This window comes from Epinephelus moara, chromosome 12 (assembly GCF_006386435.1).
Source record: "Epinephelus moara isolate mb chromosome 12, YSFRI_EMoa_1.0, whole genome shotgun sequence".
Taxonomy (NCBI): Eukaryota; Metazoa; Chordata; class Actinopteri; order Perciformes; family Serranidae; genus Epinephelus; species Epinephelus moara.
The window spans coordinates 33,433,869-33,454,574 of record NC_065517.1 but is presented as its reverse complement, the minus strand read 5'-3'; the positions used below and the strand labels follow the sequence as shown (position 1 = coordinate 33,454,574).

Here is a 20,706-nt window from a genome sequence, read left to right as displayed (position 1 = left end):
CCCTAATGACAGCACTTAAGAACATCAAAGTTGCTCCAGTTCACCCTGAGGGAAACATGATTACGAACCACAGCAGAGTTCTGCTGCAGCGCGACTGAAGACATTCGTGTGGAAACAAACAGCCTCTCTGTTTCTTACCTGTAGGTGGAGGCAGCTCGGCTGGAGTGTTGGCCGGTGCGTGGGCGCCTGGTGGGATGTGGATGTTGTTGTAGTTGGTGGTGGGGGGACCCGATGGCCCTGATCCTGGTACGGGAGTGAAGCCGATCCCTGGGGCGGGACCCGGACCCAAACTCTGGTCCTGGTCGAGGGACCCAGAGGAAGGCTCTGCCCTGAAGGAACCTCCGTGGGAGAGACCTGGACCTGAGAAACCTTCAGCTCCATATTCACCTGCCAGAGAGACAAAAACAAGACAAGGAGAGATGAGGATTAGTGTACCTTCACTTTCAGAACTTCCTGACTGTGTAATGTGAATGTTTTTCAGGGTATGTGCAGTATGAGGTTTCGCTAAGCCACATTCAAGACTGCTGGGTCAATAAACAGTTCTTTCAACACTCTATTCTAAAGGACTATTTCTTTGGTCCAAAGTAATTCCAACACAACCTGCTGACAGCTTCTTCTAGAACATCTCACATTAGTGGGGTTTCCATCCAAATGTATCGAAATTTTTGAGCGAATTTTGTGAAAATGCGCAAAAGAAAATGCGAATTTATGCCCGTTTCCATTTGTTATTGTTTTGCGATTATTGGGAGTCAACAGAAAGAGCAGTAGGTGGCGCTTCTTGTGAAAAATGAACAAAATAAAAACACCCCTGTAGAAGAAGAGTGCGCCATGAGATGACGTCATAAGAGAGCGTCTTATGCCCACTGTAAACAACAACACACTCAACTGACACTCAACAACTGACCATGGACAGATTCCTGATAAACCTGTCGGCTCTTGGGAGAACTCTGGTTAGCATTTTGTCAGCGTTCACAGCGTACCTAACCATCTTGAAGAAGAGACGACAAAGAAGAAGTTTAATGTTAAGAGTACTGTTGGAAATAGCTGGAAGCAGACCACTGCGTCATTCTCTGTGTGTATGGGAACGTAGGCGTGTGAAGGACTTTTGGGAAGTAGTTGTCCAGCAGCATTTCACTCACGAACTCTGGCTGAAACATTTCCGTATGCCAAGGGCCACATTTGAGGATCTGTGTGCCGGTACGTCATCGTTTATTCGCAAAACCTGTTTCCATAGCAAAAAGTTGCGTTTTCCTTTTATCGATACGCTGACAAATCCACCCCCTCCACGTGTAAAAACTTTTTTTGGCGTTTCCATCCAAGGTTTTTTTTTTCCGCAATTTTTGAAAATGCGAATAGAAATAGGTGGATGGAAACCCCACAACTGTTGCAGCCTCGTTGTGTCAGAATTCTTGAATCAACGTCCACATCTCTGATTGTTTCACTGATTTAAACTGATTCTGTGTTTACTGACGGCTGGTTTTCTCCGCTCGAGGAACAAATGTGCCAATCAGAGCTTTGAAGGTGGGATTATGTTTAAAGAGTACTTTGAAGAAAATGGACATTTTTCTGATCTTAGAAATAAAACAGCTAACAAATGAACTCAATGTAAGTAAAGTCTATCAAGCTAACGTTTGTGCTGAATTGTTTGTGTCAATTTATCGTGAGTAGCACAAACAGAATCCAGTTCACTTCCAGTGTACCAGGTGCAGACATTTCTGCTTCTCTGCTCATAAGAGCAAAACTGTCTGCATGAGTTAATACCTACAGTGTTGGTGGGGTACTTTGTGATAAGGTCAATGTAAAATTTAGAGCGTGATAAGTGATATGTTTGAAAAATAGAAATTAGCAAAGTGAGAAAAGAGAAGGCGATGGGAGGAAACTCAGTATCTTGTGATATTATGTCCAAGATGTCAGACTTATACCTCTGTTGCATCAAACTTCCTCCCAGGTTGAATCTCCACACACGTTATCTTGCATTAGCAGTTTCGATGTGCACACACTTGGAATCAACTATGTGTTTAATATATTTTCTTTAACTTGTCGACTTAAATTTTTAAAAGAAGTTCTTGGTAACCAGATGAAACTGGCATTGAGGGCTCAGAAAACCCGGGAAAACCAGCTAAAATTAGGCGATAGACTCCCATTGCCAGCAGACTAGAGGTGTGTACATGGCTCTGCAGCATGAATGCTGATTGTAACCTTTCCCATTACAGAGAAAACCCAGATGTGAACAGGTGTTAGAGGGATTTTTGTGCGGTGGAAAAGGGGCTTGAATGATATAAACCAGGTTCTGTTGGTCCAGCTTATAGAAGTTTAAGTGATATAATGTCTCATAAGAAAATAAAAAAAAGACACAACAATTTATTCAACTTACATCTCTATGATAAACCACATAACACTAAAGCTTATGTCTTCCTGCTAATTACTAATCTTTATCTCATGCAGAGGTGTCAGTGCTTAAAATGCTTAAACCCCCTCGGCCTCGCTCGGTTTTAATCATACACCAATCAAGTGACAGGAAACTGAGAAATGAGTTCAGGTAAAATGATTAGAATTCATGAGGATGAGATTAAAACTGTACGAACAGACAGACTTCAAATCACATTCACAGTTGTTCAATCAGAAACTGGTTTTAGATGAAAAATGGAACATGAAGCAGGAACTTTCTCAGCAGGACTGCTAATGAAAGGATCAACAGGATTTTATTACATTACTGCATCTGTTAGCAACATTCCTAAATTCTGAATGTGTTGGTTAATTTTTGATTTCAGTGCCCCGAACTTTGTTGTCAACTTCACCAAATATCATTTACTACCATTCAATCTGGAGATGGTGTTGAAAAGGCTTTGCATTTTTTGGGTATATGTACTTCAGTGATGTGAGACATTTCCTAAAGTTCTTAAAAACTATATGAATTTGTTCACTGATGTCAGATCTGTTTGACATTTTAATTTTTCAGATTATGTTTTAAGGCAGGAGGTAAAAATGTGAGCAAAATGAAGTTAAATATTTTCCAAAGTGTCAGAAGTTTCAGATTGATGTGCAACTTTACAATGAGGAATTATCTACTGGAACAGTGTTGAAGGGATCGGGCCGTGGTGTTCTCATCCCCTGAACATGAACCTCACGCTGAACGCTCTGCAGCCACACCTCACACAAAGAAAGCATCTCCTTACAGCCAAAGATATTTTGACAGATTAAAGAGGTTCGGCTGGATTTGCAGACACGGGCTGTATTTGACACCGTGTTAAACTCCAGCCTCTGTCATTACTGCATTACAGGCAGGAAGGCAGACGGGCATTAACAGGAGATTCGACACCTCACAAACGTTCGCTGGAATATTTTCACTTTCATTAAACTGTTAAACTCTGTTTATCCAGCTTCACTTTCACTTCTATGGTGTCACATCTGGACACACCACCACTGCATTCTTCCGCTGACATGCCAACCTATACGCGCACATTAGCAAACTACATAAACCACAGCAACAGATTATGGTTTAAAGTGTCTTTATGAATCTGTTTGGATGACAGAGTGAGGAGAAACATTAAAGCCTATTTGTATGCACGCTGGGTGCTGAATGTTTGTTGAGTATGAGATGATTTCTCTCGAGTCCGACTGGATTAAAAAGAAGGTCAAGTGCCGTAAATTCAACAAGCTGAATAAACAATAAAGTAAAAAACCGAGACCATCTGTCAGCAGGCAGCCAGACTGCGAATAAATCATTTAACCATCGCTTTTAATCAGTTATGAAAATATACAGCAGAACCAACAAGTTTTCTAGAAAAAGTCAACTTTGAAAAAAACGTATTTTGATGCAAAGACACGACATGGCACGAGCTCCAGCTGCTCCATATTTTGACGTGATAAATGACATGTTATTGCATGTCAGTTAAAGACTGCACGGCTGCAAGTAAAGGGGAATATTAGGCTGCTTTCACACCTGTAGCTCAGTTCATTTGGTCGCATCAGAGGGAAAAATGATCCATTGTTATATTTTAGTTTTGGATCGAGCGAAGTGAGAGGAGTAAACATGAGGTTCTACTGACTGACAGGTAACTCGCTGATTGGACAGTTTCAGTGTTTGTCGTCCTGCATCATCAGGACCCAATGGGGAAATCTAACAGACATTTCTGTATGAGGTCAGATCAGTCTCACAATGAATGAACTCACGCAGAGTTTTTTAAATCTGTCAATCAAAAATATGATTCTGATTGACAGATTCATCAGTTAATCAGGTGTGTTCGCTTTCAGCCAATCGTATGGCTCCTTACATTTTCTCCACACTTTTAAACCAATCGCAGAGCTACTGAGCTACTGTTTGCAGTGTTCAAACAAGACGTGCTAGACTGAAACGGTGGAAGAGACATGGATCAATCTCAACCTGTAAGTAACACATTTATCTTATTATCCCCTCGTTGTAAATCATGCAATGTTATTGAATTATAATGAGTTGAAGTGTACTGCTTAGCCAAGTAACATGTTTGAATGAACACCTGTTAAAATGTAGAAATAAACATGTTTACAGCCTGGTGCAAAAAACTAATTTCAACATTCATGACAACTGTACAGGGGCTGAACTTTTATATAACTCACCTGTTTACATTTTATTAAGACTTAAAGTTATGCATAATTAAGGGCGGGGCCGCTTTGAGTGGCCGGCTGTCTGCTAATGGTGTCATGGGCACTAACCTCCACGTCCATCTTCAAAAACACATCATCCCAGCTGCACACTATACACCCTCGTTTTAACTTAAAGTGGAAACAACTCTATTTTTCCTCGGCCCAGAAAAAAACACCATGATTGTTATCAAAAATGTAAAAAGATTTCATGCATATTTATTCTGTTTCTACTGTTTTGTGGAGAAAATATAAAATATAAAGTGTTTTTCCACCACAGAGTCTCAGTTTGCAAAGTTGCATCATCTCATTTTAGTTTAGAAACGAAGACATTTCTTTTCTAAACTATTTAATTGGTGATAATGACCATGCTGTGATGGAATGGAGTCTGAGAGGCACATTTCCCCACACTAATACAGTTATGCTCCAACAGGAAGAGAGAGTGAGCCATGAATGAAATACAGCCTGAGCGTTTAGCTAATCCATCAGCTCTCTGCCAACACGAGCTCAGACCCTTAACAGACCGACTGGGACAGGGGCACACATACACACTTATACATACGCACACACACAAACACAGACACAGGAACATCACATATCAACAGATGGCTCAAATATATGGCTCAAACCTGTCCAGGTATGCACATTAAGAGACGATTAACAGCAGATGTAAAGACGACTGGTTAACAGATGATTCTGTTGGATGTGTGTGTGAATTTGAGCCTGTACCAGTAAATGTACGATCACTCAGAGTGTGGGACAACACAACAGTCCCACAAGTTAAGTTCCCCTTTGGTTTCCATCCATGTCAGTGAAAACATGGACGCTTCACACACAGAAGATCTATACAATCAGCACAGTTTCAAGATTAGAGTCACCAATTCACTATCTGACCAAATGTCTCCCCTTCTGTTCCTGACATATGACGTTAAAACATGATGATGTCGCAGTCAAGCTGACCTTTGACCTTTTGAATGTATGGATTCTTGAGTTATAACATGGTATCTAGAACCTTGTTTTGTGAGGTCACAGTAACCTTGACCTTTGACAGAATTATCATTTGTTCATTCTTGAGTCCAAGTACATGTTTGTGTCAAATTTAAGGAAAATTCCCTTGAGGCCTTCCTGAGATATCATGTTCACAATAATGAGACATGCAATGTCACGGTGACCATGACCTTTGACCACCACCTTCTAGTCCGTTCTTTGATAAGTCAAAGTGTGCATTTGTGCCAAATTTAAGGAAAATTCCATTAAGGCCTTCTTGAAATAGTGTCCATGTGAAGGAGAGGGACGCAAGGTCACAATGACCTTAACCTTTGACCATCAAAGTCTAATTAGTTAATCGCTGAGTTCAAGTGTGTGTTTTTGCCGACTTTTATCACATTCCATCACGGTGTTCTTGAGATATTATATCACAAAAATGAGACAGACAAGGTAACAGTGACTTTGACCTTTGACCATCAAATTCTAATCTGATCATTGATAAGTCCAAGTGTATGTTCATGTCAAATTTTAAGAAATTCTCTCAAGGCGTTGTTCTTGTGATATCGAGTTCACGAGGACGACACAGATGCAAGGTCACAATAGCCTTGACCTTTGACCACCAAATTCCTATCAGTTCATCGTTAAGTCCAAGTGTAGGTTTGAGGCAAATTTCAAGAAATTACCCGGAGATGTCCTTTAAGTATCATGTTCATGACAATGAGACAGACGCAAGGTCACAATGGTCAAATTCTCATCAGTTTATTCTTCAGTCCAAGTGGACGTTTGTGCCAAATTTAAAGAGATTCCCTCAGGGTATTCTTGCAATAACACGTTAACGGGAATGGGCTCGATGGACCGACAACCCAAAAACATAATGTCTCCGGCCACCGCTGTCGCTGGCATGGAGGCATAACAATAATTTTAAAAAGTTTGAATAGTTGTCTCCATTTTGCCTCCTTCTGTCAAGTTTTCCTCCGTGACGTCTCACATGCTGAGTGAATGATAATGACTACCTGCCATCTGAGCCTCCCGACCACCTCATTTGCAATTTGTAGCCGAGCGTCTCTAAGGGTCACGTTACTTCATCGATTAGAAAAACCAACTCATGAATGCTGGTTATAGATTCTAGTTGGCTGGTATGTTGGTGAAACAACCACTCTGCTGGTAAAAACCACCATTTGGAGGTTTTTTATTCTATTCGAAAAACCTCATCTGGTTGGTGTAAAACCCAAAGTGGCTGCTGGATTCAGGGAAGGAGCAGACGGCGAGGCCAGTTTGGACTAAAAGCGTCTGCTTCCTGCCATCATGAAGAAGACAGCCTTGTTTACAGCGGGATGATTCACGGTACAACCGCTCTGCTGCTGCACACTGAGCTGCTCACTGGGACAATTAGTGGCTGAGTGTGTTGCCAAAGGGCACTTGTGATAATGGTTTGTGAGCTCTGGATAGTTGTGTTCTTTCAGTCTGTCAGGAGCCGTCCAGCTGCCATGTGCAGGGTCAGTTCTGCTCTTAGTGTTACGTTAGCTGGCAAACACCATCAGGGCAGTGAGGCCGTTTGATCATTTTTCTACAGGAAGCCTTCATCCTGTATTCACTCTGACTTACTGAGTGGAGTTTAGTTTCACACACTGTTTGTTCTTTCTCAAGGGTCAAAGCGCTGACCATGAACGCCCCATGTCCACGCTTCACTGATGAACCAGCAGGAGACTTTTATTATGAACAAGCTACGGGAAATGATGTTAACTTTTTGAGGTTAATTTAACCTTTCACTGGTTCAGGCACAAATGACACCTACCTGGGACAATAATCTACTTTTTTCATTTTGTTTACGATGTAGAATTCAGACAAACAAACAGTTAAAAGCTTCCAAAAAGTAAATTTTATCAACTCTTTAAAAATCTGATGTCCCGCAGACAGCCACAGGAGATTGTTATTTGCATAATCCTGTTTAAATAGATCAGGAATATGAGTGGAATAATTATTTAATTAGCCACGTAAACAGCAAGGACATAGTCTTTTGTGGAGTAAGGGCAAATAACTGAATATTTTCAGCGTGTAATGTCTTCACTATGACTTTGACCTGTTGCTCCTACTGTAGCTGTTCTGGCAGATTTCCTGTGCAAAGACGGTTTAGGCTTCTTTTACTTTAACTTCAAAATAAAGTTGAGATAATTTGTATAAACTGGTTTCAACCTTTCTAATTGTCTGACTGCTAGTGTTTCTGACTTCTTTTTAAAGTTATTAACTTGCTGAGTACAAACAAGCTGCAAAATGAAAAACTGCAGTTCCCCTAACGTCCACTTGAGGCTGGCTCTAAGAGCGAGTCAATCCCCACAGACCTCCATGTTAAAATGTCCAACTTTAAAGCAGAAATAAACATGTTTACAGCCTGGTACAAAAAAATCATTTTGGTTTCCATAGCTAATTTCAACATTCATGACAACTAGCGGCTGTGGCTCAGAGTTAAAGCTCCTTCAGTCCGCATGTTGAAGTATCCTTGGGCAAGATACTGAACCTGAAATTGCTCTAGATGGTCGTTCCATCAGTGTGCGAGTATGAATGGTTACTGAGTAGCAGATGGCACGGTAGCCTCGGCCACCAGTGTGTGACTGTATGTGTGAATGAGTGAAGGCGCCATACAGGTGCAGACCATTTATCTGTACAGGGACTGAATTTTTATATAACTCACCCATATACATTTTATTAAGGCTTAAAGTTACACATAATTAACAGCGGGCTGCTTTGAGTGACAGGCTGTCGGCTGACACTGTCCTCGGCTTCTCAGTCAGATCCACCCCTCACTCCTCTACAGCTCCACCCTCTCACCCAAATATGGTCACTTCTGGCTCCAAAAAAACAAGATGGCGACGGCCAAAATGGTCAATCAAGGCAGCTATGTCCATTATTTTTACATTCAATGGACGCAAAAATTAGAATTACTTATAGAAATGATGAACAGTTAAAAGAAATATGGTCACTTCTTGCTTCATAAAAACAAGATGGCGACGGCCGGCACACCAAACTCAAGGCTTCAAAACAGAGGTCCACAAACCAATGGGTGACATCACGGAAGCTACGTCCATTATTTTAACAGTCTATGGTTTTACATCTTCTACATTAAGATTCTGATGTCGGTCAGTCAAGTCATTTCATATTGGATACATGCTTTACACCCAACTGTCTGTCTCTCTGTGTGTCTCTCTGTCGTCTCTGTGTGTCTCTCTATAGTCTCACATTCTCCAAGTGTCTCTCTGGACCTGACTGTAATGTTGGAAACATTTCTCAACCTTTTCAATACGTTTCCCTCTGACAACTGGGTCACAGAACACATTCTTTATATTTTTACTACTCAGGGTTGGAAGTTGTTTTCTCTCTCTGGCCCCCCACTCTCCACCCTCCCTCCATCCATTCCTTTCCTCTTGCTCCACACGTCCCCCTCCCAGCCAATGGAAAGTCAGACTACAGCAGCTGTGAGACAATGGTCTTTCTGTAAGTACCACTGGTATATTTGTGTGAGTGTGTGTGGCAGTGTGAGACTCTGTGTGAGACTCTGTGTGTGTGTGTGTGTGTGGTACTACTCTCCAGAGGTTAATTAACCTCCTGAAACTGGTTCACATCACTTCAGTGTCCAGTGCCTGCTGCTCCACAGAGGCCCGTCCAGCAGACTACATGAAATGTAAAATTGGACCTGTGACCTGTGGAGTCCTGCTGCATGTTAACAAACCAGAAGCACAGAGTGGCCTAATTATTACATCTATTTTTACACCTTGTTCTGAAGCATGTGGGTGTTCTGGTCCAGTGGTGCGGTTCAATGGAACCATAAAGTCTGCATGTCTAATAAAATGGAACACACAGCAGAGTAACAGCTGATGTCAGCCTCAAAATTAAAGACAGTGAATCGGTCAGTGATTGAACAAGAAAAACCTTCATTAATATAGGCCTATATTTTATCTACAAGTGCACGTCACACACTGAGCGAGCTGCCTGTTAATGACGCTGTGGGCTAATGGGCATGTAGCTACTTCCATGTTTCAGATGATACGTCATGTTTGTAGTCGACCAATGAAGATGAGTTTACATATCATCTTGGGTTCGTCCTTCACCTTCTCAAAATGATCCCACACTTTGGATTTCCTGCCCGACATGTTATTAACTAGCCTGTGGAATAACCGCAGGTACCAGCCCTGGAAATTAACCTGACTCCTGTCTGACTGCTGAGCGTGGCCACTTCCTGTGTCTGTCTTTTCAAAGTAAAGTCACACATGCTCCAGTCATATAGATTTGGATTTATTTTGACAAGGCGCAGCTCCTAATAGATTTGTTTTTTTGTTGTTTTTTTCCTTCTTCTGTGACTAAGCGACCAATGTAATCTTGCCGACGAATGACCTTTCAGCCCTAGTTTCTGGTTAAACCAAAAGGATCTTACTCTTTAACACAAAGCTCTATCTCTGTGTGGATCCTTTCCATAATGTTGTCAAACACTTAGAATAACAATCTGAGCCTGTCAGTGACAAAAACAAAAACTTTTAGTGGACATACATAAATGTTGCAAACATGCTCAGAGCAGTTACGTTGCAGCCTGTTTCGTCGCTGCAGGCTTCAGCACTCCCTCTTAATACTGGAATCATTTCAAAAATTGTTGTTCCCATTACTCTTTCATTTGTTAAGAGACCATGACAACATACAGGAAAAGATTTTAAAAATATGTAGGAAAGAAATCACGATGGATATCAGGCATCTGTGAGAAAAACTAGAAGCCTTGATCTGAAAAGAGGTGAATACCAACAGCTGTAAATCCTGAAGTAATTTCTTTCATGAACTGGTGAATCTTACAACACTGGTTTGCTCTGAAATTCAGTCTGACATAATTCACAAGGGGATAATCAAAAAGCTAAGCTGCTACAGTAAGATGGGGTGTCCCTGTGGTGCTGTGGTCTTTTGTGGCTGTTGCGTGTCCCACCCCTTCCTCTCGTCATGTTTCTTACAAAAAATGACTCAAAGCTACATGATGGTAATTCAAAAATTGTAAACAGCTGCTGAGTTGAGAGTTTGGCTACTTCAGTGTTAAACCTCTGGACCCCACAGTGGCCCGGCAGAGAGAATCTAGTGTTTGACCACAATTAGAATTACCACCTCATGGCTGTATGCCTCCACTAACTGGTGAAGTTACAATTCACATCCATGTCTATCCAGACTCATTATGTAGCCATTACAGTAAACAATGTTTCAAATATGGGTGCTTCACACACATCTTCCCGCCGGCAGCACAAAAGATCTATACAATCAGCACAGTTTCAAGGAGGACATCCAGGATTAGAGTCAGTATCTGACAACATGTGTCCCCTTCTGTTCCTGAGTTATGACGCTAAGTAATTATCAAAGTGGACGTTTGTGCCAAATTTTTGGAAATTCCCTTTAGGTGAGAGGTTAATTTTGCATTTACAGGTGTGTTTATTAATAATAACAGAACAGAAGTATAAAGATGTAAAAGGTCAGATGACAGGCGACTGAAAGAAATGAAAAACTCATCCTGATGATTTTGAGGTGTTGCTGAAATATTGTGTTCATGGGGATCAGACAGACCAGGTCACAGTGACCTTGACTTTTGACCACCAACATTTCATTTGTGCCAAATTTAAAGAATTTCCCTCAAGGAGTTCTGGAGATATTGAATTCATGACAATGAGATGGACAACACAAAAACATACCTGCTAACGCCGCCGCTGAGGCATAAATTTGACCTCCACCTACAGAATCGTGTTGTGTCTACGAGATGAACTGCAACAGTTTGTCTAAAATGATCATGTCAAAAGAATGTTTTCTGTCTGTGTCAAACACACACACACACACACACACACACACACACACACACACACACACACACACACACACATCTGGGCTGCTGATATGTCTGACTGAAAGACAAACACACTTTCTCCAAAATACAAGTGTTGAAGCGCTGATAAGATCCTGATGCAGACAAAAACACACACACACACGCACGCACACGTGCTGGGTGGATGATATCAGCTGTGTGCTGGCCGTGCTATCCATCAGTTGGGATAAGCTATCATGATGTCATCACTGACACAGAGACCCTAATGCACCCTGGGAGAGGAGTGAGAGTCTGTGTAAGCAAACACAGGGAGTGAAAGAGTGTGAGAGACAGCAGAGGAAAGAATAAAGGAGAGAGTGATGAAGGAAAGAAAGTGCTCTCACGCACACACATGCAGTTACAGTGTGTGTGTGTGTGTGTGTGTGTGTGTGTGTGTACATGAAGCCGAGGGTTCCTTGAGGTGATGTCATGGGTGAGCGGGTGACATTTGGGTCAAACACATGTATGTGGAGCAAGTGGGCGTGGATGAGCAGATGGCCTTTATTTCAACGAGGAATTCGTCAACATCAGTTCACTGACATGAAAAATACGTTTACAGTTTGGCCTGCAGGGAGGAGAAACGTCTGCGAGCACATAGGTGTTCATGTCAACATGCATTCCTGTTCGCTCTTGTGTCTTCTCCAGGGGAACGTGACGCAATTTCTCGCCCTCCAAGTGCAATCTGAAAATGAGTCCAGATGCTGCGGTCCCATGTGACGCAGTATAAATTCTACTTGTAGCTGAAGTCACTGGAGTCCTGAATTATCAGAGTTATGACATGATCCACCAAACAGAGCGCGACGCTCGGGGAGGTTTGTCTTTCAAAGCCGTGACTCTGAGCTGCAATCTACATCTCACTTCTTAGAAAGATTAAAACTCATCAGATTCTCTTTATCAGCCCCCGCAGAGACTGGAGCTCATGTAATGAGGGAAAGTGTTATCAAGGGAGAGTGTTCAATAAACGCCTGCATGTTATCAAAATCCATCTATCCCCAATTAAACTTCAAGACAAACTCTTAAACCACTTCCTTCAGCGTACAACCAAAACAAGTCTCAAAATGTTTTGATACTGATGTCAATTCAATAACCAAGTTGTTATTCAGATACCAAAAATCATACTTTTTCATGACTTTAGTTTGAGGGATATAAATATGTTTTTTTATAAAGACCTGGCCAAACTTGTAGGGCTGCAACTAATGATTATTTTCTTTATGGATTAATCAGTCAGTTATTTTCTCAATAAATTGATTAATTGTTTGGTCTTTGAAATGGTAAAAAAAATGTAGACAGAAGTTTCCCAAAGCACAAGATGACATGACGTCCTCAAATGTCTTGTTTTGTCCTCAACCTAAAGTTATTTAGTTTGTTGTAGAGGAGGAAAGAAGCCAGGAAATATTCACATTTAAGAAGCTGGAATCAGAGAATGTCTTTAATGACTACTCACACCAATAAATCAATTACCAAATTAATTTACAATTAGTTCAATAGTTGATAACTTCAAGACAAACTCTTAAACCACTTCCTGGGGCATACAACTAAAACTAGCCTCCAATGTTTTTAATACTGATGTCGATATGATACCCAAGTTTTGATTCAGATACCAAAACAATACTTAATGACTTTAGTTTGAGGGATATAAATATGTTTTTCTGTGAACACCTGGCCAAACATGTAGGGCTGCAACTAACGATTACCACAACTGCACGGTTGACATTCTTTGTGATCAAACTGCTGTAATAGAAACACAGCAAAACCTATTTTTGGCTGTTTGTCCCTGTTAGCCTCAGTGTGTGAGTGTGTGATGATGATTATATTCACTGCGTGGCAATGTCATAAAACCATATCGATCTTTGAAAGGAAAGGAAAAAACAGAAATTGATTGGTGGAAAGTTGCTCTTTTTCTCTGGACTTTAAGTGACACTGAAAGTTAAGGGAAGAAAAAATGTAATGTTCTAGACCCCCTATGACTTGTTGAATGGCACAAATGTGACAATACAATGTGTCTCTATTTTACCGGGTGAAAAATGTGTGAGTTCTGTTGAGTTGCCCAATTATAGACCCTGTTCACTGGAATTCATTAAGTCCAAGTCAATGTTTGTGCCAAATTTGGATCAATTCCCTCAAGGCATTCATGAGAATGAGACAGACAAGGTCACAGTGACCTTGACCTATGACCACGTAAAAACTAATCAGTGCATCACTGAGTTCTAGTGGACATTTGTGCCAAATTTGAAGAAAGTCCTTTGAGATGTTCTTGAGAAATCATATTCACAAGGATGGGACGTACGTACGTATGTACATATGTAAGAACCTGAAAAAAACATGTGTCCATGGTGGAGAGGGGGGCGGGTATAAGAGGTTAATGTTTCATTTACATGTGTGTTTATTAATAAAAACAGAACAGAAGTTAAAGATGGAAAAGGTAAGATGAGGCCTCTGGAATAAAAAACGGATCCTGATGATTTTGGTGTGGACTTTGGGTTTAAACCAGACAGACATCAACCTGAACAACCACTTGCCAAAAGACTAATGCAGGTAAGCTTTGAGGACAGTCGGTAAATCAGACCGCTCAAACATCCCTCGAGCACAAAACCATCACTTGGTTCCTAATCTACTGCAAATCTCTTGTTTGCTGCTAAAACAGTGAACTATAGGAAGAACCTGTCCGTGTGGCAGCAAAACAAAAAGGTTAAGTTTCCTGCCCTGATTTTTTCCTACCGCGTGCTTCTCACAACGCAATGAACTTTAAAGGCTGCTATGGCCATTTTGTTGTCTAATTTATTCAGTCAATCTCCTGGGGATCTCGTGGTGTTTCCCCACGCTTTCTTTCTCCTAAAGGTTATGTCTAATGGTGGAAGCCTGGCATGAGGTAAAGGTCAGGGACTCAGAGTTGATCCGAGCTGGATATGAAGGGGAACAGAGAGTAAGAACATAAATATCAGGTCAATCTCACGCACATTAACACACACATCTCAAACACACACACACACACACACACACACACACAGTGACTGTGTTTGTGTGTGAGAGCGAATGAAATGATTACAAACTTACTTCAGGCGTAGAACACGTTACTAATCTATTCTCTGCACTTCTAATCTCTTAAAGTCTGAGGTTTCTGCTGAACGGCTTTCCTGCAACAGTCCCAGAACTGATAGAGCACACAATACAGAGCCATATACACACACACTGTTACACACACACACCTAGAAACAGACAAAACCATGTCAACAGAGGAAGTTTGCCTCAATGGTTTCTAAAGAACAAACTCAGGAGAGCACAGCCGTGTGTGTGTCCTCCAGTGCCATATCAGTGTGTCCCACCTGCTTCCTCGTCTTCGTCCATGCCGATGGGCCCGGCCTGAGGCATCTCTCCGTTCTTCAGACAGTTGTGGATGTAGGTGGCCTTCCAGCGGGCATACTTCCTGTGCTGGATGTTCTGGTGGTGAGACATAAAAGGGGGTTACTGGAGGTGTTGTAAGGTCGTCAGCAGGGGGCAGGGGTCATAAAACGTAGGTGGTAGGTGGTGAGTGGTCAGGGGCGAGGTAACGTGGAGGGTTGAGGCTCATTAAAGGCAGGAATTTGGAAATTGGTCGTGATTGGGACAGGAAGCAGCTTGGTTAAGGGTAAATGTTAGGGGAAGCGTATGGAGCGGTGTGCAGGTCATTTTGCGGTATCTGGGTGATTTAGAGTTGACTTTAACAGGAAGCGTACAAGATAAGAGGTAAATGGGATTAGCTGACAGTAAGAACCCAGCTATTAGTAGGTGGAGACAATAAAAGCCTAACAATCTTTAGCGTCAGGGTTGGTTTGTTTACTGTATTACGTGAACGTCACTGTCACCCTGAACGTCCCACCAAACCCCATTCAAACACTTAAAAAAAGTATTAATTTTCAAAACAGTTTTGCAGTCCATATTAACACGGTGAAGCAATTCTTACCAGAGTATTTTAAATTGGGAATCAAATGAATGCAAAGAAACTGACTTTATGATTTTTTATTTCTTCCAATCACAGCTGCGACAACAGTCTGTTCTGAAACCAGGACGTAGAGGAAGGAGACAACCTCAAAGTGATAATTCTGTCAAATACACTGTTTATTTGTTTTTTTTGAAAGGATTACACTGCTCCAGATGAGACACTTTGTTACTCCGACATAGCTCTGATGACTCACTAACGTCCAATGATCCCCATTTAATGTGACAGCACCGTCACTTTTCAGGAGCTCCTGTATGTGTCAAACTATCGTTCCCTCCGCCGGTATAGGCGGATTTATAGTTGTGCATCAGCTCTATGCAAAGCCTTCATCGTAGCCTACACACGTGGCATACGCTGTTGTGAGCATTTATACTAGTGTGGTGGTGTGTCTGTGTCACTCTGCAGTTACACCGCCAAAACACTAGTCAGCAGAGGAGTTTCTGTGAAGTGCTGTAAAGTTTAGTTGATTCAAAACACACATTAAACACACATTAAACATGGCGTAATACTGACAACTTCAAACACAAATCAGCTTCACTATAACTCACAGGATTCTCAGACAAACACTTTTTCCCCACAAATACAACATGCCAACATTATTAGCACAAGCCTATGGCATTTTACATTGTATAAATTAGCCTAGCAGCTAGCAGAGTTTCCCTCTACTCACATGAAGGAACAGAACAACAGCAACATTTAACAAAGGTAACGTTACAAAATCTGGCTCCATTACAGCTCACAAGGTTCACTGACAAAACAACTTTCTTATACTGAACACGTTTTCCAAACAAATACAAGCCTATGGCATTTTACATTGCATAAATTAGCCTCGTGGCTAGCTGACTTTTTCTCATATGACTGGTTACAACATGCCTATCTGAGGATGGCCTTTAAACCGAGTTTTCAACGATGTTGACTGGTCTGCAGTCAGATGCCGCCCATTTCACAAGCGCTGTAGCGTCGTTGCCCGCTGACGTGAGTCTGATTAGCGGCACCTGCGTGATCAGCTCATACGTGAGAGCTCAGACTCAAAGTTCTTTGGTGATTTTTTAATTACGTTTGAAAAAAGGAGGATATTACTTTTGACTGGTCAACTGAGCCATCTGGGAGTCTTTTAATGTGAAAGGAGACATTGGAAGGCTCAGTGGTGTCATTATTTTCCATCACTGCAGCAGCTTGACTACAAGTAAGGTTACAAGAAAGGGACAAAAAGCACCACAAGATTAATGTGATTTAAAAAAAAAAAGGCATGTTATGTTTGGACCTTCATCCCTGACAGCCCTAGAAAAAAGGAACAAAAATAGTAAAAAATGTAAATAGGTCGGCAAAATTCAATTCAACTGACAGAGGCATGAGTTGGCTACTGCACTAATTACAGGTGGAATAACTGTTTCAGGTAAAAATAATACGTTTGCATGAAATCAAACCCGTTTAAGTTATACCCTGGATGAGACTGGCAAAACTGGCTAATGCCTATATTGCAGACATTAATGAGGCCAGTTGTTCAACGTCGGGTACAAGGCGTGGGGCAGTTATTGGGTTAATGGTTAATTGGGGTATGGGTGATAATGGTACATGAGAGACAGGATGTTTGAAAGGTGAAAAGTGCTGAGGAGGCAGAGAGAGGCGGGGGCAGCAGATTTACACTGACATGACGCTGATAAGAATGAATGGAGAAATTCCTGCTTCGACCAGATAAGTGCCATGTTTTCATCAGCAGCTCAGAAACAATGGCAGACTGTGAGAACTGAGGTCTTTTCTGAGGTAAGGTTGTGTTTGTTCAGCCTCAGTCTTACCGTAAATAAAAAAAAAAAAGAGTGGCTTAAGGTAGTCATTTCTAATCACTGAAATAACACTGCTGTGATATTACAGCACACCATGGAGGGCCAGGAATCTTAATGTCACCATTACAACATTTCAGGAGAAAGGTGACTCACTGTGAAGATATTCAGTGAAAAAATTAAATACACACGAGTTCTGCCAGGACAGGGAGGTATCACTTTCCCCAAACTGTGAACAGGGGAGGATGGATTCTGTAAATATAGAATGGACACTATTTTACCATCCACATTAAAGGTAAACAAATGGAAATGTCTGTTGACTTGAATTAAATGGAATCAAATACAACTTCATTTTCCTCAAAAGTGGAAAAGTTGACTGTGATTCATCTGATAGTTCATTAAAACATCAAAACACACACAAATAAAAACAACACTCACAGTATGAATACTTTAACCTCTCTAACTCCGCCAGGACGCCCTCCCTCCTCGCTCCCTCCCTCCTCTGTTAAATGGTATCTCCCAGGCGCACTGGGATTGCCGGATTCAGGAAGTTCTCGGCTTTTCAAAAATAACATCGTTTTTCTTTTATTTCTTATGGATTTCGCACCAGAGCAGCCTAAACACACAAAGTCCAAAATCGCGATGAGTGGTGACAAGTCATGTCATGCTGTTTTTCGACAGGAAAAGTTAAAGGATTACTCGTGATCTTATGTGGAGCTGTTAGCGGGAACTTAGCTCTTTTATAAAAGGTAAGAGTGTCACTCCTACCACTATTTTTGGCTGAGATATACCGTCTAGAAATTGGGATCATAACTTTCACGTTTCATATGGCTTTATTTGGTGATATTTTATGGTGTTTCTGTGTCATAAACAACATCAGCTATCATAATCACACCTGATTTCAATAAGGTACAATGTTTGAAGCTGGCTGAGTGTTGTTTGATCACTGATAGTACTGTTTTGAAGCAGAGTGACCGACTTGTCATTTGGAGCTCCGCCTGGATCTTTTCATGGAAAAAACACTGTAGAATGGTCATACTTTGAGCAATTGTCTTCAAATTTGTAACAAATGTTCACTGATAGTGTGCCTACAGCCCCACAGTGTCATTTACCTGCTCAGATGAAGCCACAGACAGTTATTCATCCTGAAACACATTTTTTATTTTATTTTAGGCAAAATCTTCAATTTTTTTTACTGATTCAGGGGCCCATTACTCTGTCTCTGTATCACCTAGAGTGTTTCTGACACTTTGACAAGAAACTTCAGAGAGTTTTCTTTCTGGCAAGACCTCATGCATACATGTAGTCAGAGCGGTTCAGAAGCTACAGTCATTTTAATTTGGGTATGTCATTTTAGGCGTTTTTGCGGCAAAATGGGGGTGGAGTACAGGAAATAAAGTAAAAACAACAAAATTAAAAAAAAAAAGCCATATTAACAAAGATTAAATTTAAATATCTAAGAATTGAGCAAGCCAACTGTCTATTGGCTCAAAAACGTTCCTGCTCTTCATGGTTTATAGAATAAACATCTAACTATTGTATTATTTACGGGACTGATCTTACACCTGGTGCAAGGCAGAGCATCATTGCTAGTTTCAGACTGACACAGTTGTCCATCTCATGGCCAGCACCTATTTTGTGTAAGTAGCAAATTTACTTGCGGCCATCTTGCGCACCCACATGGGTGTGTTGGTCTTAAAATGAGGTTTCGTTGGGCATATTGTTAGTGTATTGCTACTTTGTGACAGCAGGAGGTAATTGCGCTATTGATCAACAAAAAAAAATTGGTCTAAAGTCAGAATGGCGCATTATTTTCCTGTTATTTAACCCTCTGAACTCTGCCAATGAAACAGTTTGCCTGTGCCTACATTGGTATTTTTGCTTATTGTAATGTCATTTCACAGAGTATCTTCAAATGCGTCATATTTCTAAAATCTGTTCCGACCAAGCTTAAAGTTCATGTCGGTCTATAAACTATTATAATTGGTTGAAGTATTGAAACTGTCATTCATCAGACTTTACAAAATAAAAACACAAAAATAATGATCCAATTTTAAATGGATGATTTTTTTATGTTACTTGTCAGCTGGCATGATGACCAAATACTGACCTGCAATGAGCTTGTATCTGACAAAATATCAGCCCTGACTATTTACTGATCTAGATCTAGTTTTTACAATGAAACATAAAACATTTTGTTTTTTGTTTTTAACATTAACTATGGAAAATGCCTTTACTGGATAGGACTGGTTTGGACTAAAGCAGAAAGATCCACAATCTGCTAAATCTTCTATTTTTTGGCAAAAGCTGCTATTTCTCAAATAAAACATGATGTGTCTGAAATGCTACCAGCACAACATCCTTTAATTTATGCCATTTGAACAGTGATTCGAGCCTCAGTCTTTGAGCTTATTTGTAGGGATCGAGACACTCTAACTTTCAGATTTAAGCTCCCAGATGACGGTCAGCTAGTTACCAAAGTGGCTGTTGGAGCCACATGCAGTTTCCCTCCATCTGGCCTCTCCTCAGATTATCTACAGCCTTCTGTAAAGAGCTGACATAAATACTTATTCTTTCAGTGTGAACGGACGATAAACTCCTACAGCGTCCCTGTCAGGGCTCACTGACTCATGGTGGAGAGCGATAATCACAGTAGTAAGACAGATGGTCACTGCCGCCTTTGTCTGCAGAGATTCAGCGCTGTGACGGCTCGGCTGATAGAACAATGCAGGTATTGCTGAAATACAGTGTTGATAACATGTGACTGTGAACCTCTGAAGGTTTTGACCTAGAAAGGGTTAAGTGAGCTCCTTTGAGCATTCAAAGAGGAACTTAAACTACCAAAGGACCCGACATATTTAAACCAGGTAGAATTCAAAATGCTGCAGTGAGAATTCTGACTCAAACTTTACCTGCAGATTTAGAGCAGATTTTAAGATTCTGCTCATCACCCTGGCTTTGCTTCTTGACATATTTCTGACATGATCATTTCCTATATACTGGACAGCTGATCAGCTTTGAATAGGCATTGATTTTCTCATATTTCTACTATAATGTTGAACTGCTAAGTAGTATTTGCTGAGGGATGTGTCTCCGTATACTGTTTCTCTCTTTCACGTGCTGGTAGCTAATTTAATTATACCGGAGTGAGCTTGGAAGCCGTAAAGATGATCATCAATACTTTTACATAGTTGAGTGGAGTAGAAAACAACTCTGCCGTTTCAGTTTCATGATGAAATTAAGTTGTGGGGGCACGGTTATCAAAGGATATAAAGTTATAAAAGTTGAATCTATCTCATCTTCCCCACGTCATGCTGCTGGGTAACCTCTGAGTCTTTGAGTGTGGGCCATGTCAGCACTACACCTACTGGGGTTCATTCACGATGAACAGCACCTTGTAACAATAGTCCTTTTCACACAGAGATGGCGCTACAGAGCTGCTTTGAAGTCCTTTGCAAAGACCCAAA

At 41.1% G+C, this 20,706-nt stretch overlaps 1 protein-coding gene across 2 annotated transcripts in view; it reads right to left on the bottom strand.

Moving 5' to 3' along the window:
- vta1 (vesicle (multivesicular body) trafficking 1) overlaps positions 1 to 20,706 on the bottom strand; it is a 94,064-nt gene that overhangs the window by 20,630 nt on the left and 52,728 nt on the right. For both annotated transcript variants that reach the window (XM_050057956.1, XM_050057957.1), the window contains exons 5-6: positions 14,806 to 14,920; positions 139 to 387 (exon numbers count right to left, since the gene is read on the bottom strand). In XM_050057956.1, the coding sequence (XP_049913913.1) occupies positions 139 to 387; positions 14,806 to 14,920 (364 nt within the window). The remainder of the gene's footprint in view (positions 1 to 138; positions 388 to 14,805; positions 14,921 to 20,706) is intronic.